Source organism: Rhamphochromis longiceps, linkage group LG7, assembly GCF_057381845.1.
Source record: "Rhamphochromis longiceps isolate RC_006_pf linkage group LG7, R_longiceps_female_GT1.1, whole genome shotgun sequence".
NCBI classification, from domain to species: Eukaryota; Metazoa; Chordata; class Actinopteri; order Cichliformes; family Cichlidae; genus Rhamphochromis; species Rhamphochromis longiceps.
In genome coordinates, this window is record NC_140563.1 from 12137823 (window position 1) to 12155451 (window position 17629).

At 41.1% G+C, this 17629-nt stretch overlaps 1 protein-coding gene across 1 annotated transcript in view; it reads left to right on the plus strand.

Annotated features, from left to right (window-relative positions):
- fkbp16 (FKBP prolyl isomerase 16) overlaps positions 1-17629 on the plus strand; it is a 34619-nt gene that overhangs the window by 13604 nt on the left and 3386 nt on the right. The window contains exon 4 of the mRNA XM_085412176.1: positions 15507-15724. Coding sequence (XP_085268302.1) covers positions 15507-15724 — 218 coding nt within the window. The remainder of the gene's footprint in view (positions 1-15506; positions 15725-17629) is intronic.

Below are 17629 nucleotides of genomic sequence, written 5' to 3' on the forward strand. Positions count from 1 at the left end.
GAAGGCCACAAGAATGATCCTTGTGATGACGACTAAAAACAGTGGCGAAAGAAGTAATCAGAGTACATAATTTGGGAGTAAACAAACAAAGCCTATATATACACTCAGTGTTTCTCATCAAAGTAAACTGTGTGAATTCTTGAGGCCGGATTTCCAGATCCAGTTCCATAAGCCATCATTTGTTTTATTTTATTTTATTTTGTTGGATGCAATGCTAGGTAGCTTTGAGATCAGTCTCATCCATAGTTTATATTTCATAGTGCATCACCAAAACAGAGTGTAGTTTTAATTACTAATTGAAAATGTAATAGCAGAATTTGACTCACTGAAAAAACACAGTAAGAGTTTGTCTTAGTGGATGCACTGTGGGGATAATTAAACACATTAAGTCATGTCATTTGTAAGACGATTTCATAAAATTTGCATAATGACTGAAACTAGTACCACTGAACTCTCTGTGAATGGTACTCATGGCCATTGATCAGTGGGCTTTGATCAGTGGTTGATGATCAATGGTCATTAGAATTTGCATATTAATGATCAAGGAACTGACCTCCCAGCCCATTGTTCCTTCAGTCGTGCTAGTTTCAGTCATTATGCAAATGTACTGTTAATAAGATTGGGAAACCTGCAATCAGCTGAGACTGAAGAAGTCACTTAGATGAGTGACGAAACATTTCTCCCACTGAAAATGCTACGTCCAGATGAATCAACTTTTGGGGAAACTATAGCTCTATTTTCTCTGTGACTGTCATCAGCCTTAAGCAACCACTCGCAGCCACTCTCCTTTTTACCTCATGTCCCTCATTTTTTGTGGACTAGCCTCTAGGCCTGTGTGGCTGGGGTCTTATAAATTCTTCATGGCCATATTAGTACGTTTTTTGTTATCACATTGCTCAGGTCCAAAACAAACACAGGAAATAGAAAAAAAAAAGATTAATTATAACTAAAACTTAAGCTTTCAAAAATTTATAAAAGGACAAAAAAATGATCAGCAAATGAACATTTGGCTGTGGCCTCTGAGATTATAAAATAGTGATTATTTTATTCATGTGTTTTTGTTATTACACTGTATTAATCCTCATCATCTCCGTAGCTAAAAACTGGTTTTTACCCAAACATTTCCACCTAAGGTAAAACTCTCTATATAAACTATATATCCCATTCCCGCTACAGAATACGGTTAACCATGGTACTCTTCTTGAGAGGGACGTCAATATCTGTACCTGCTGACCAACCCTCATATCTGAAATGTTACTCTCCTTGGTGTCAAAACATGATGCCTGCACTCAAACACCACACTGTTGGTCCACTGTGGCCTTAGGTATTGTATGCTGTGTTGAACAACCACCATATTACAACAAAAGCCTGTTTTCCAGTGTTTGCTGTGCAGGGGGACATGAAGGACCACACGTGAGACAGCTCTTCAGCCCCACCAGCACCTTTTTTACCATCCATGCCTGCTGTCTACAAAACACACAGATGGAGAGGCACAGAGATTAGTGGAGCATGATAAGGACTAGATGGCTGACCAAACCTGATTTTAAAAGCAGCTTGTGGTTAACTGTGCTGTATGTTAGCTGTGTGAAATTTAAATTAAGGGCATTAAGCCTTGTGAAGAGGTCAGCATGCTTCAGATGACGAGCATCTAAAAGACACGGTCTAAATTACTAAGGTTATTACTTCTTTCCTCTTTGTATGACAACCAAGTGATGCTGTCCAGAACTGCTATAACTGTTGCTGCTGATGTGGTCCGATGGCATGTCATATGCCAAACTTTGTTTAGTGGATACACTGGTCTTTGTTGCTTTGTATTCATAGCTGCTTTCAATCTTCCTCGTCGTTCTCTCAAACACAGAACCTGCCTCTGGGATCCTTTGACTTCCAGGACCACCCTGTCCCGCTCGTCATTTGTGGCTCACAAAAGACACTTCCTATTATGATTTTGCAACTTGACGTTCACATTTAAAACTCGGAAAATTACAGCTCTCCTGTGGAGTGAGCTCAAACAGGCTGATGAGGGAAAACACACAAGAGTGGCCACTTTACACGTATGTGTTCATTTGGAACTGCAGCAGAATGGAAGCAGATGGGATACTGGAGGGGGCAAGCTGTTTCTGACACTGCACACACATACACACTGCATAGGTGGGTTAATGTTTAAGGTACCATGCTCTCTGAAGGCTGAGGCAGAGAAGACAGTGTGCCTGTGCAAATCAGCTCATGCAGTGGTTGTCAGTAGAGAAATGTGCTGCTGCTGCTGTGAAAGGATGTGAGGTGACGAGTGCAGCCGAGGAGCTCAGAGGAGAGATCTGTAGGAGAGTGACAAGTGGCACTGGTGTGTGTGTGTGTGTCTGTGTGTTGAGGTGATGAAGAGGTACCGTCAGCGGGGATGTGGAGCATGACTCATCGCACTGAGACGTCAGCGCACCGTCATCACACGTCTGCTGAGGACGAACTCCCGCTGACGTCCTCGCTGCGAAATCAAAATCAGATGTGCAGTCCTCGAGCTTAAGGGATTAACTCAGCCTCATTACGAGATCTCATTATAAATGAAACAGTCTCTGTTGTTTGATAGCACTGATGGGATTAGCCGCACTCTGATAATGTTTCATATTGTTATTCCAGATGGTGAAGGACAAAACAAGTGAGCTCATGTGCCAAAACAATGCATTATCCGCAGAGGAAAACAAGTGTGTTTGCGAATATAATATGAGCATAAATGGCTTGGAATTCTTTGCAAATGTGCTCGTCTGTGTTTGTTTTCTGAGAACTCTGTGATGAGAGGGACCTGTCCCTTTTCCACAGGCTCAGGTTGAGTAAAGCCAAGCCCTTCCTCTTAAGAAATCTGGATGTTTTAGTCATGATTAACGCTTCAGGTCTCATAGTCGACACAACGAGATGGAGGGAGAGACAAAGAGCCTGCAGACAAGGGCTGCTCCTCCATGACAACCTGACTAATAGGTCAGGAGTTCGGGGTGCTGCTTTTCATTCACAGGCTACACAGGGAGGCACAGCTGGCTGCTGGTAAAAAGAAGCTGTGGCTTTAATTGGTTAGATTATAGAGACACACTTATTGAGGCAGTCATATTTCTCCTGGACACCGAAGTGACAGTGAATAATGGCCATGACGTTGTTGTCTGATGTACACACAGCACACCTTCAGGAGAGTCAACATGCTTGCTCGTAAATGACTCTTTATTAAACACGTCGAACATGGAAAAAAAGGCACCAAGGCCAGGTGTAGCTGTGCACAGGTGCACGGGGGAGCAACAACCGCCGATTCAAAGTTACATCTTGTTTAATAATGAGTCGGGGGGAGCGTGATAGCTCCTGTCTGTTTGTTGTGCAAAACGATATTGCAGAAATGGTGACATTTTCTCGGCGGGCGTTATCTGGTTTCGGCACATGCACATTTGACAGTTCAGACTTAGAAGGGAAATTAATTTCTGATAGCTATCTCTTTATGACATTTATTCCGTGCCCAGAATGTCACACATAAAGCAACTAGAAGCTTGTGATCAAACATTAATGTTCACAAACACAGAGGGAGGCAAACAGGAGACCTCGTTGAATGGTAATTAACGTCTCACCCATATTTTATGCTCAAATCACATTTTCTGGGGGGGAAAAGGGAAGAAAAAGGAATTTTTCGATTTGAATGGAAGTTAAATCATCCAATCAGGAAGCATAAAACGCTCGGGCTCCGCTGAAGTCGGCAGACATTTATGTGAAGTGTAAGAGTAATGGAGGAGGAGGACTTTCATCTTTCAAAGAGCAGGATATTTTGGCTCCTTCCTCTGAATTTGTTGTGAGCTTTGAAGTTCCAGTGTGAAATCCAAAACTGGGAAATATTTGGTTTATATAATCAGTAGACATAATGTCTGCCCAAAGAAAGAACCTGGCTGCCATCGCTTCACATTAACATCTCAGTGGATCCACTGAAGCTAAATCTTAGAGCCTTGGGCTGCCTGAGAAATTGCCTCTTGACCGGAGCGTGCACACCTCCGAGATAGCTGCTTGTTCATATTGATTGATTATGGACTTAAGAGTCAATCCAGGGCTAAGATTTCTTCTGCAGATAACAGTGAGAGTGATTTAATAGATAATGACTTGCAGTGGTAAATTTCACAGGGAAACAGATTGCATCCTCCCCAACACTCAGCAAGAGCTCTGAGCCTTTTTTTAGGGGCTGGGGGTGGAGGGGAATAATTCATCTAGATGCTGCCACACATCAGATCCTCAAAGCTGAGAGATTTCAGATTATTGCATAAGGTAGAAACTGAAACTTCCTGCTCACCTGTGAGTCAGAGAAAAGGTGTTGTTTTTGTTGCAAAGCTTTGAACTTTCTTCACTCAGTCATTGACTGCAGAGAGCTGGAGCTCGCCGGTGTCCTATTGCGGGGCAAATTCGCTCTTAGATTTTAAGAGCAGATGGATTTTTATCAAAAATACATTTATTTTAATGGGTCAATATTTCATCAAATTTCTAATTCTTCACATTTGCTGCAAGGGTTTTCTTGCTTTAAGCTCCATTAACAGTTTGTTTAGAAAAACACACACACACAAAAACCATTTGTCAACTGAGATTTCAGCTGATGTTATCGTGGTCGATTCTTTCCACCACTGATTGCCGTCTTCTTTGATGATAAAGCCAGATATGTTTTAGGGAGGGCCTGCCATATGATTGAAGAGTGTCTTTCGGTTTCACAGTCAAATCTGTCCCATGCTTCTGGTGTCTGTTTTTAAAAAGTAAAAATGGCAAAGGTGAAAACTCGTAGCTTCAGGCTTTAAAAACTGGATTACATGAAACCCGTTGGTCCATTTTTATGCACATTCTTGACCACATTCCATTTACGTTAGGTACTTCCAGGATTCTTGTTATTTGGAGACTGACTCTCCTTACTGGTACACTTAGTGAAAACTATAAGTCACGCATACTGTTGTTACTTCCTGCTATGACACGATAACATTTCCTTGTATATGTTCCATGATGTGCAATAAGTTGTGGCTTTTGATGAATCTCTAAATCCACTGATCTGCTACACCAGCGGGATTACCTGAGTCCTGTTATTGTCTCACTCTTGTCCTGCACTAACCACTGCAACTCTGTGCTGTTTATGATGCTTGCTGGTTATCTCTCTCGTCATCTGTTTGCTCACCATGAATACTGAGTCAGTTCAAACAACTCTAAGCAATGAGTACATAAAAATAGTCCTCATCATTAAAGATTCACCATAACCCTGAGTAATTACTTGGCAGAGGAAGCATTCAGTATGAACATTATTAGTGGAAACTGAGATTCATGAGACCAGAAAACAATGTTCAAATCGTCTATTGAACAGTTTTGGTGTCCACTTTTGTCCAATTTTGCTTTGAATTGTTACAATTTGTCTCTCCTTAGCTGACTGCAGTGGCACCCAAGAAGTTTATGGTCTTGTCCTTTCAGAGATGTCCTTCTACAGTATGTGCCTTGGTTATTTGAGTTACCGTTGACCTCTGCTCTGAACTCTGACATTAATAATGTGTTTTTTGCTCAGAGAAATGACACTCACTGGATATTAATCCTTTTTCATACCAATCTTTGTAAATCCTAGAGATGGTTGTTCAGGAAAATCCTAGTAGACCTGTCATTTCTGAACATCTCACATCTGCTCATTTAACTCATAGATGGTAAAAACATGGACGTAGCTTTTCTATAGGAGAAATGAAGCCAATGCAAAAGTGTTTTAGACTTTTTTAGGGCACCAGATGGTGGTCACAAAGGACTCTCAATTTATAGAAGTCTATTAAAAAACAGCTTTCTGTCTTGAACTCTGTAAAGACTTACCTTCTGAGTTCACTGACTAACTCAATCTTTTTGGTTATTTTTTAAGTCTATTTTGAAAATTTTAAGCTCTACTTGAGAGTGGAGGATTAGCTGTGGTATAAAACCGCACACTGATTGGCTACAAATTAGTCAGTCACAAGTCCGGAGCAAGCTCAGACCTGCTCTGTTTTTTTGCAACTGAGATGGCAATAAGGGAATTTTTTTCTCGAGGCTCCAAAATGGGACTTCAGGAAACAGTGGATGATGTCACGGTAGCTACATCCATCTTTCATACTGTGGTCAGGTCAGGCAATGACAGTGATACCATGTTCAACGTCACTTAAATGGCTCTTCTACCCCATTCTGATGCTCAGTTTGAACTTCAGCACATCATTTTGACACCTTTAATATATGCCTAAATGAACCGACCTGCTGCCATGCGATTGGCTGACGAGCAGCTGAACAGGCGTACCTAACAAAGTGACTTAAATAATGGTTTGGGTGAGTTGCAGAAAAAAGAGACGTCTCTTTTACTGTATAAAATGAAAATATTCCAGTATGCAGTAAATTTAAACATAAAAGCTGAAGACCTTTTTGTAGGACACACATTTTACTCACACTTGCACGGGTGGGACCTGAGAAAATCCTAAAAAAGAGATTTGCTGGCAAAAAAATCCAAAATGTAGCCAATGTTAATTTGCGTTAGATATCAAGGACACAACCTGGTTATTTTTTCACACGTTACAGTGTAACCAGTGGGATCTTCACACGTAAACTGCACTGGATATACTGATGTTTGCATAGTTCTGTTGCACTCGCATCCTCGTGTCATTTTTACAGAAGGTACTAGTACTGACATTGACCCATGCCAGGCAGATAATTACAGGACGTACTGTACTTTCTCTACTTAATAAAGTTGTATAACCAAATGATCCTCTGGAGTCTCTCTGAAACGACTGGACAAGTACCCATCCCTATGATTAAAAATCCACTGTATGCCCTGCAGGTAGCCCAGAGCTGAGATGAGATTCATTTTAACAGGCCTAAGTAGAATGTGCTGTAGCTTATAAGGGGGCTTTCAAGGGGCTCAAGAACCAGTATGCAGACAGGAGATGTCTTTGATCCCTGTGAGCACAGTTTCATTGGTTCATTCTTGGAGGAGGAACTAAAAACAAACAGGAGAGTGCATGCGGCGGCAGCAGCTGAAAAGTCTTACACTGGTAGTTTGGTTTCTTGATCTCTGACTGTAATATGAGGCTGTTTTGCTGCAAATTAACTAGTGCGGCAGCAGGCGAGGAAAAACAGCTGCGACGTCTCACCACTGCCAGGATTATAGCTAAGCTTCTTTGCGTGGCTGTATTGATGCTGGCTGTCCATCCAAGAGTCAAAACAGGCTCCGCACAGACATGTTTTCACCACCGGAAAAAATAAACAGCCTCATAAATCCTCGTGCATTTTGCATTATCATACCACCTGCACACTGCATTTATTACGGTATATTGGACGGTTGTAACCATAGGAACCAGGATGAGGCACATCGCCGTCCTTTCCATCATTTATGGAGCGCGTGACGTCAAAGTGACCACTATTTTTCCTCCGAGGGAGTTTTTCCTTTCATTCGGAGCAGCCAGGGGTCTGCGTGACAGATAACAGCATGAGTCAGCTGCACTATCAAACACCTTAATGAGGAAGTTTGCTAAGCCACATGAATCAAAGTCATCTATAATGAATTCATACTCGCCTCGTGACACAAGAGGGAAAAGCGCATCCTTATCTCACTCGCATTCACATGAGCACGAGAAGTGTGGAAACATTTCTGCTTTTAATCTGATCTGCAGGCCCATTATGACAAAGACAACCGTGTCACGCAAATGCCGCACAGTAAAGTCACTGCGCTTAGAAGCAGACAATGTCCTCATCACTGGAGATAACAGAAATGGGATATTCGTGGAATTTCTGCTGAGTATATCGGTGTTGTTGCTGTAACATTTCAGCATTTCATTCAGTATGTAAATTTTGTAAGAAAGTCTATTTAAGGCGTTAACTGCTTCTGTGACACCTAGAAATTTGATCCCTCACAGCCTCGGGCTCTGTCCTGCTGCTCCCACCCAGAAAACCTTCCTGTATGTCTTCTCGTTGCTCTAGTTTTGGTCAGGCCTGTAGAGTTATTTCTCCGCAACACGTTTTGAAAATGAGGAACAGATTAAAATCAGGCTTTTGTTTTTAAATAAACGTATAACTGTACAAATAACAAGATCCTTTATAATAAAAGTGATCGGCCACAATACAAGGGAGTCACAGCAATAATTTTTAGTTACTGTCTTAAACAGCCAGTCCAAATTACCATCAGCATAACAGATTACAAACACTTCCATCAGCAGGGTTAAGGAACAGAAACAAACAAATATGGAAACACAGGAACTTGGTCAATCAATCAATCAACGGCTTTCATAGCTTAAAAACAAACAAGTTATGTGACTTTTGTTTGCTATAAGAAACCTCTTGCATGATGAGATGGTGTCATTTGCCACTTCAGTCCAAATAAATGTCTTCATCACAACTTTCATGAGAGTTTGCACATCTAAACATCTTCTAACTTCATGCCATTATCATCGACTACAAAGGATGGGTTTAACTTCTGGCACGCGGCGATTTGTTGACAACATTTTTGAAGTCGTTTTTAATATTGCTTTGTAATCCATCGCCATTTCGATTCTCTTGAATGTAGACGTGACCAATTTAGAGGACAGGGTGCTGGTTAGCTAGCTAGCTTGGCAAGGTTAATCTGCAATTAACTTTGATATTATGTAAGATTATATCTATTCTTAGGGGAAAAAAGGGTTAAAACAAAGTGGGCCTATCAGAATCCACTTTGTTGTATTTAAAGTGTCTAAAAGAACAACAACGTGTCAGCAAGACAAAATATCACTCACCTTCCACTCAAAATGGCCGTGGCCTGAATAAAATTCCTCCTCCTTATACAAAACTAACAGTTTTATACAATTACTGATCCATACATTCTCCCACCCCATTACCTGCCTATGTGGCTTTTTCTCCCGTTGTTTGGTAGGAGGAGCTAAAGTGGCTCTTTTGATGTTGAAGGTTGCTGACCTCTGCCCTAAAGGATGCCCTACTTCATCCGGTTTTACTCTTAATAGGACCATAATTCATGAAATTAATATCATGGCGGAATAAATTAAAATACTAATAAAGTCAAAAACTCCTCAGAAAAGAGTTTGTAAAGCGAAAATTAATCTTATTTCGCAAAGAAATTTGACTTCTTTTTGAAAACGCAGATTTTTCTATGCGTTTGCACCTTTCGTCCACACATAAACTGCGTTTTCTGTCACTGAAAACAGAGATTTCTAAAAACGCGCCCAGGGTGGATATTTTCGAAAACTCATTTTTAGCATTTACGTGTCGACGAGAAAAACGGAGAAAACGCAGCGTCAAAGGTGTGCGCCTTTTTTGACGTCACACTGTGCGCCACGTTATTGTTTTGGTGAAATGAATTTCTACAATACTGTTAATTGTACTCTCTGCAGTGTTTAAATGCTTACATATACACACACAGTTACTGTCCCTCCACACATACAACTCGGTTCTGCTTCTATGCCCCAGCTTTGTTTACTTTTTCCCACCGAGGCTTCTAGACTTCTGATTGGCCAACATTTCTACACGGTTAGGAATATATCGCCACCTGTTGCTTTGGCATGTTCCTAGCAGTGTTTTCCTTCTGCGTTTACGTGTGGACGGGATTATTTTTTAAAACGAAAATGGAAAATCTCAGTTTTCAAAAATACCCGTGTACGTGTGGACATAGCCTTAATTCATAGAACACCAAATACACAGCAAAACTCGCTGGTTCAGACTACGTGGCTACAAATCTTGGGTGAATAGAGCGTAAAACAGACCAAAGAACCTTTAATAGTTAAATCTAACTTTTAGCTTTGTTTAGTTCTATAGAATACAGGTCCCCAACCCCCGGGCCTCGGACCGGTACCGTTCCGTGAGTCGTTTGGTACCGGGCCGCGAGAGTTGAGGCTCAGGTGTGAAATGTATGGTTTTTAGGTTTTTTTGCGTTATTGTGTTATCGTTTTTATCGTTAACTCGGTTTTCCTGGGTCTTTTCACGTGTGTTATGAATAAATCTTATTTTTTTCGGTACCGGTACTAGTTTTATTTTATTGTATTTATCCGCGACACCTTAAAGGTCGGTCCCTGAAAATATTGTTGGGCATAAACCAGTCCGTGGCGCAAAAAAGGTTGGGGACCGCTGCTATAGAAAGTACAAAAAATTTGCAATTGTTACACCATTACACTTCATTAATTAATTAATTAATTTATGACCCTAGTTTCTCCAACAGCAGCAGAGAGAGGCTGCCAGGAGTAAGCGGAGGGGGGTGTTGACTCTGCAGCTCACTTTTTAGGAAGTTGACCTGGGCTGTAGTTACAGGTTCGGGTTTCACTGGGATCTTGCAGCGAGGCCGCACCCCGTCCAACAGGCTCTGCTTCCTGTTTGCACTAAAAGGACCCTTGGGGCTCATTGGCTGAACTCTAGTGATGGGATTTCCGGCTCTTTTTAGAGATCCGGCTCTTTCGGTTCGGCTCACTAAAAAGAGCCGGCTCTTTCGGCTCCGAACCGGCTCTTCAGGTTGTTTTGTTGCTTTAATTAATTTATTATTAACAATAATATAAAATTATGCACAAAAGGAATTACTAACGTAAAAACAAGTGGTTTTATTTATATATGTTTATATATAAATATATGCGGTGGCCCCTAGAGACAAAACACGTACAAACTCCAAAACACATTTCTAGCATGAACTGAACTTCCAAAGCAGAGCTACTAGATCACTTAAATTACACAATTGAAAGCATGTGTGTATTGTTTGTGTATTTATACACAGGCACTCATATATATATTCAAATAATTTAAAAAAAAGTTCATTTACCTGTTATTACCACACACCAAATCCGGTCGTTGGTACTTGCTGGCTTGTGTAGCCACAAGATAACAAAGGCTCAACACTGCGCCCAGCATCCTGGAGCACTTCTGTTGTCTTTTGTACGTGTTTTGAGTTTTTATGTGCTTCTGAGTTTTTATATGCTTCTGAGTTTTTATATGCTTCTGAGTTTTTACGTGCTTCGGAGTTTGTACGTGTTTTTACGTGTTTTGGAGTTTTTACGTGTTTTGGAGTTTGTACGTGTTTTTACGTGTTTTGGAGTTTGTACATGCTTCAGAGTTCGTACGTGATTTGAAGTTTGTATGTGCTTTGTCTCTAGGGGCCACCGTAAATATACTTTTATTTATTCACTCCACATAAAATGTAATAAATAAATCATATAATACAAAAATCAACTATTCACATTTCAAGTTTTAACTATTTAAATTTTCAGCTTTTTCCTTTCACAAATTTAAAGTGAAAAGAACACAAAACACTGCAAACCACAACACAATTAAATATAAATTATAATATGAAAACTAAAAGAACATGCATATTCTCTGTCATATGGACCTGCATGAATAAACTTTCTCAATCCTTTATCATCTGCAACCGAAAATAGTTGTGGATGATTACTATACCTTTCTAATGTTGTTGTCCCTGCCTCGCTTTCTCTCTCTCTGTTCCTGTGCTACTGAGTGTAACTACCGCCCCTCCCCCCTCTGCCCAGCGTAAAGCACAAGACTCGCGTGCAGAGTGAAGCGGAAAAAAAGTGCGAGAGAGAGGCTGAGAGAAAGAAAAAAAAAAAAAAACCCACGTGACGGCTCGCGATAAGGAGCCGGCTCGCGTCGTTCACGTCAAAGAGCCGGCTCTAAGAGCCATTTCGTTCGCGAACGACCCATCACTACTAAACTCGGCGTAGTAGCACACTGGTGTGGTGCTAATCATCAGTGACCCGTATGACACTTTAAACCTTATAGATCTGTCAGCAGCCTGTGTTCTCAGATTACTCTCAACATCTCGAAAGTCATGTTTATTTTGTTTAATGCCCGAGCCTGTGCGCGACTTCAGTTTCATTCGCAGGGTAGCACATCACTTGGAGTTAGTCGAGTGTTGATGTGGCACATTCGGTTTCCACAGTTGACGTTGAAGCAGCTGTGTGGCTGCAGCGATTAATAAGAGATGAATCATCACTTCCCAAATATTGTGTCTCATCCTTTGTGAGTCATGAGCAGCAAAGTGTTTCTTCTGTCTGAGAAAATTGATCTCTAATGACACATGAGTGAGAGGTTTTAACTCTGAACAAAATGTTCGATTCAATGTGGATCTCTTTGTAGGCCAAACAAAATAACTTCTTTCTTTCTTAAATGAGATACTTAGGTTTATTTTCTATTCTCGGTAGAAACTAATCCAAATCTCTTGTAAAGTAGAAAAAATATGTGAAGCAGCTTGAGCTAATTCTGTGATAGGCTATTTATAGTTTTAAGAACACTTTGCTGTTTACTGTACTATGCACTGATTTGCAAGTCTATTCAGTATAGAGCACTCAAAAGTCCACGCTACATAATGATGGATTATAATAATGATGCACATAATGATAAACTGATTCTCAGTCGCTGCTCACTGTAACATTTATGTTTATCATTATCGTCCGCAGTGGTTCTCAAACTCAAAGCTTTATAATCCACTTTATTAGATACACTGTGCTTGTACTGAAGCCTTAATTCTTCGTGGCAAAGATTCAACAAGATGCTGAAAACATTCCTCCGAGATTTTGGTTGACATTGAATTAATAGGGTCTGTAAATCCATGGTCAGAATCTCCCATTCCAGTATACCAAAGGTGTTGGATTGAGATCTGGTGGCATTTTAGTGCTATATTTGGCTAGAAAGCCATACTTATTGTAATAAACTAATGAGACTCAGACTTTAAAAACAGATTATAAATTCTGAGTCTTCATGGTGACTAAAAGAAGTTTAGTTGGATGTACTTTCAGATTGTGGTGGTTAATCAGTGGATTCAGGGGTGAATTCCCACAGATCCCCTTTAATCTGGAACCGGGCACGTTAAGGTCGGAGTTTGCCGGTCTCTCCGTGAGTTATTGTTATATGTCAGGCGCTATTACATAACACACAGTCTGGAGATTGTGTAATATTTTTAGATAAGAGCAGAGAGAAGCAGCTACAGTAAGCGTACAGACAGTTACAGTATGTGCGGTGCAAACTGATGGTGTTACATTCTTCCTATGCCTGCAACACACATGGCGTGAGCGGGATATGATTAGAAAGACCAACATTACAAAATGCAACACAGGCCATGTGTTTTTCAAAAGCTCAACTTCTGTCTCTGCCGTTGCTCTCGGACACCTGCTGCACAATTCAGCTCTGTGCAGCAGTATGCAAAAACAGCTCATTGAGGTTAAATAATTAAAAGAGACTTCTAAAAGAGTTTTTTGAGATGTGAGGGCGGGGATCTGGCTCGAGTTTCTGAGGGCTTGGCTCAGATGCTGGTTTTACACTCCTGTGTGTCCTGCGATAGTGGATGAGGTCTCCAGAGAGGGGAGGTGAAAGGGTAATCCGATCCCACCTGCTGACACAGCCTTCCAGGATAAGGCCGAGGATACAACTACAGGTCCGTTAGACAAAAAGAAACTGTGCCACTGACACAACCGGTGTGAATATTTAATAACCTAATTTTAAAGAAACCCTTGTATTATCACTTTGCAGTAAACAGAGGCTGAATGGGGGTCTGCAGGAACACCTTTGTGTTGTGATCTTAATTAAATACTTTTGCTTTTGGTGTTAGTTTCTATTATTGTTTCATCGCTTGTCGTATTGCAGTCGTTTCAGAGTGAACCTTTAAAAACGTAGCCTTCTGTCTTGGCTCTCTCTGTCTCTTTTTCTGCCTCTCTCTCTCTCTCTCTCTCTCTCTCTCTCTCACACACACACACACACACACACACACACACGCACACACACGCACGCACATGCACACACACCCCATCTGAATCAGAGCTTCCACACAGAAACTGATAATGGGCCATTGTGTGCAACGTGGTCACAGGAGCCAGATGATTGAGAACCAAATTAACTTTCCTTCTGAGTGACTCTTGAGTGAACTGAACACATTGACAGCTCCAGAGTTCACACCAGTGTCGAATTCTGGTCTGTTTAAGTGAACCGGGGTCTCTCAGGCATCTTTAAAGTTGTTGCTTTTAAGGTCTATGACCTGTTGGATACAGTGAAATTTAACACACGCTGTACTGATAGCGTACCAGCACAGAGAGAGGCATAAATATCAAGTCAAATATCAGAAAAGTGATGACAGTTATTTACTACTTTGTGTTCATTTATTATAAACTCTAGTGTTCAAAAGAGGTTATAATAAATGAACACAAACTGGTAAAACTTGCAACAAAAAAGATACCAGACTGATCGTCACTTTAATTCTGTAAAACCTGAATCATTAACTAGTTGCCTGAAAATTCTAATTTTTTGAAACTGAAGTGTTTTTGGAATTAAATTTGTATAACTTTTGCTCAAAAGTTTATTCAAGTTTTTCAGGTGTCAAAAACTCACAAAACGTCATGTATCAAATATGTCACACTTGGGCCTACGGGGTTAGGGAATTTACCATGTGACCAAAAGTGCCGTATAAGTACCAGCGTGAACTGAAAATCTTGTAAAAAAAAAAATCTTTCTAGCTGTGTCTGTGTCTTTAAATTTAAGAGCAGCATTAGGGGATGAGAAGTGATGCTTTTGTTCTTGTTGGAGAGTTTGCTATAAAGATAAAACACAAGCAGTGACGTGACTAAATAATCCTGGAAGCTAAGCACCAGCTATCAGTTCAATAACTAGGTCACAGAAACTTTCCTTGAGACTAACGTGTCCAAGATCGCGCCACCTTTTCATTCACAGTGAAATTCATCCAGATTAAAGCTCTCTAAGGCTAAAATGTTTTAAAGCCGAGTAGTGCCATACTGTGGTCTGGGAAGTGCAAGTTCAGCCACGTTTTCCTGAAGCACATCCCTCTACACTCATGGTATTCCCTCTGGGACTTTATCAGCGCTCCAAGCTCATCGATCTTATTGCCCAATACCTCACAGCCCTCATGATGATAGCTGGAATGGACGATTTATATTTCTTCCTCTTTGTTCTCTGCTTAGATCCAGCTCTGCAGCCCCATTATTTCCTCCCTGGCTCATCAGGGATAACAGTACTCATTCCATTCAGGATTACTGATGTACTCAGTGCCATCAGTTGGTCTCATGTAGAAACAATTCCACTGGGAAAAAGGAGCAAGAAAAAAAGGCACACAAAGTAATACAGTTATAAGACCTTAATAACAGTTAAGACAATAGCTTAAGAACACACACAAGCTGGGGCAATCGTGTCTCAAGAGTTGGGAGTTCGCCTTGTAATCGGAAGGTTGCCGGTTCAAGCCCCCAGCTCGGACAGTCTTGGTTGTTGTGTCCTTGGGCAAGACACTTCACCCGTTGCCTACTGGTGGTGGTCAGTGCTCCCCAGGGTAGCGCCAGTGTCCGGCAGCCTCGCCTCTGTCAGTGCGCCCCAGGGTGGCTGTGGCTACAATGTAGCTTGCCATCACCAGTGTGTGTGAATGGGTGGATGACTGGATGTGTAAAGTGCTTTGGGGTCCTTAGGGACTAGTAAATACAAATACAGGCCATTTACAAGCTGCTGCCATCCTCTGGCCCCCAAATACTGACTGTGTTTGTTTTTGTGTTTATGTGCAGAGAGCCTGATATTCCAGCCTGGGCTCCTTTACTCTACCAGCTGCAGCTGCTGGACTTCAGAGAGAAACCGGACCCATTAACTCTGCCCATTGCAGACCGCATCCGCATCGGCAACCAGAAACGAGAGACAGGGAATTTTCATTTCCAGAGGGAGGAATACAGCTTGGCTGCCCGGGCCTATTGCGTGGCTCTGGATGTGCTGACCACACGCAGCAAAGGTAATACTCCCTTACTTTTGACTGTGCCAAGGATGCTTTGGCAGAGACAAAGAAACACACACAGAGAAAACACAAACCAGGGCACATAAAACACAGACTAAGAGACCTGAGACACCTTATTGCCACATCAGCCGGGGATGACATAACAGGTTAGCGCTCTCCTCACTTCTGCCGTCACACTAATCGCTTCAGCACGATGTAGCGCCACGTCCATCTGAGCCTGGGGCTGTGATCGTTTTTTTGGGCTTACTTCTTTTGCATAATCAAAGCTAATCAATGGTCTTATTTTTTCTACTTACTTAATCACTTTGATCATTGATGAGGCAGGGTCGGGCCAAGAGGGAAATGTGACTGAACATGTCAGCAAAGAGAAAAACATGCACTGCTTCATAATGCAACAATGACAGCAGACCGGTGAGACAAGTCACCATGGCACTGAAGAGAGGAGTTTATCAGGGCATCGAGATCATGTAATTAGTGGATGAGAAGATGACCAGCAAAAGGGAAAACACAGACCTTATCTCTTACTTGTGTCATTCGGAGCCTAACACACAAAAACCAGCTCGGCACACACGAAGATTTAAAATCAATATAATCAATTAACTGGTAATTACGTAAGAATAAATATGCTCTTGCAAAATATTAGAAATGCAAAACTAAATTAATTTTGTGTCATTTTTTTTTAAGTAAGAACTTTTAAGTTTACTGCGTGGATGGATGAAACATGGTCATTTGAGCTGAAGTGTCCTATTAAATGTGGAAAAAGGGAATATTTTCACTTCTATGTCAAACGCTGTTCAGCTTTTAAAGAAGGAAAAAAAAGAATAGTGTTTGGTTTGAAGAGGAAATGTCGTTTGAGTTTGAGGTTTTCAAGCTCAATATTTAGGCTTTTTAAAAAAACGAATTTAATAAGTAACAAAATATTATTAAATAATTAATTTATGGGAGAAGAGCGTCAAATGAAGTAAAACTCGAGCAGATGACCGTCTAAATTATTTGTAGCACATTGATACCAACACTGATATTGTTTTCGGATCGACACTAGCTCGATAGAATCAATACTTTGATTCTATCCTCTAAGTTCAGTATGTAGCCCACACAAGTTGGAGCTGGAGTTTTAGAAACCGGCGCATTTGCATAGCAGGTCTCCAAAAAACACAGTTTCAAAATACATGAGTTAGAATTTGGTAAATGTACGATGATACACACACACAAAAGCCACATAAGCTGCTTTTATATGTTAAAATATCATTATTGGTATTGGTATCAGCAATACTGGCCCTGCATTTACTTGATATCGGATCAATGCCAAAATTTGCAGGACTGCACATCATTATTATACATTCAGTTTACAACAAAATAGAGAACCTAATAACTTTGTATAAAACACTGCAAAACACTATGATCCCCATGTTTTGGCTTAAATATTTGCAGTTAACTGGAGACCAAACAGTTGTTTCATACCTTGTCCGAGCACAATGAAGTGCAGTGCGTGTTGTTAGTGTGGCCGCTGCTTGATGCGTCCAGGTGCTGTTTAAAAAGGTGAGCCCAAGCGCCTTTCACTTGGACTCGAGCACAGCATCCACGTAGTGTGATGCCTATTTCATATCACACTGCTTTCAATGCTTCCTCAGCTTTCCTGTGTTGAAAATGCTTTGTTAAGTAATTAACATATATGTGGGGACAGTGTGTCACTGCTTCCCCAATTAAGCCACAAAATGCATAAAATTATGAACCCCTTTTTCTCTGTAACAGCGCTTTTCAAGAGCAGGTGTGCACATAAAGAGGGAGAGGAGCGAGTGCTGAGACAAACTGAAGTGTTTTAGGGTCTGGGTCATCAGGGGCAGTGTGAGCGTGGGGATGGGTGGCCTATAGTCTGTGATAGTTATTGCTATGATGTGAGTT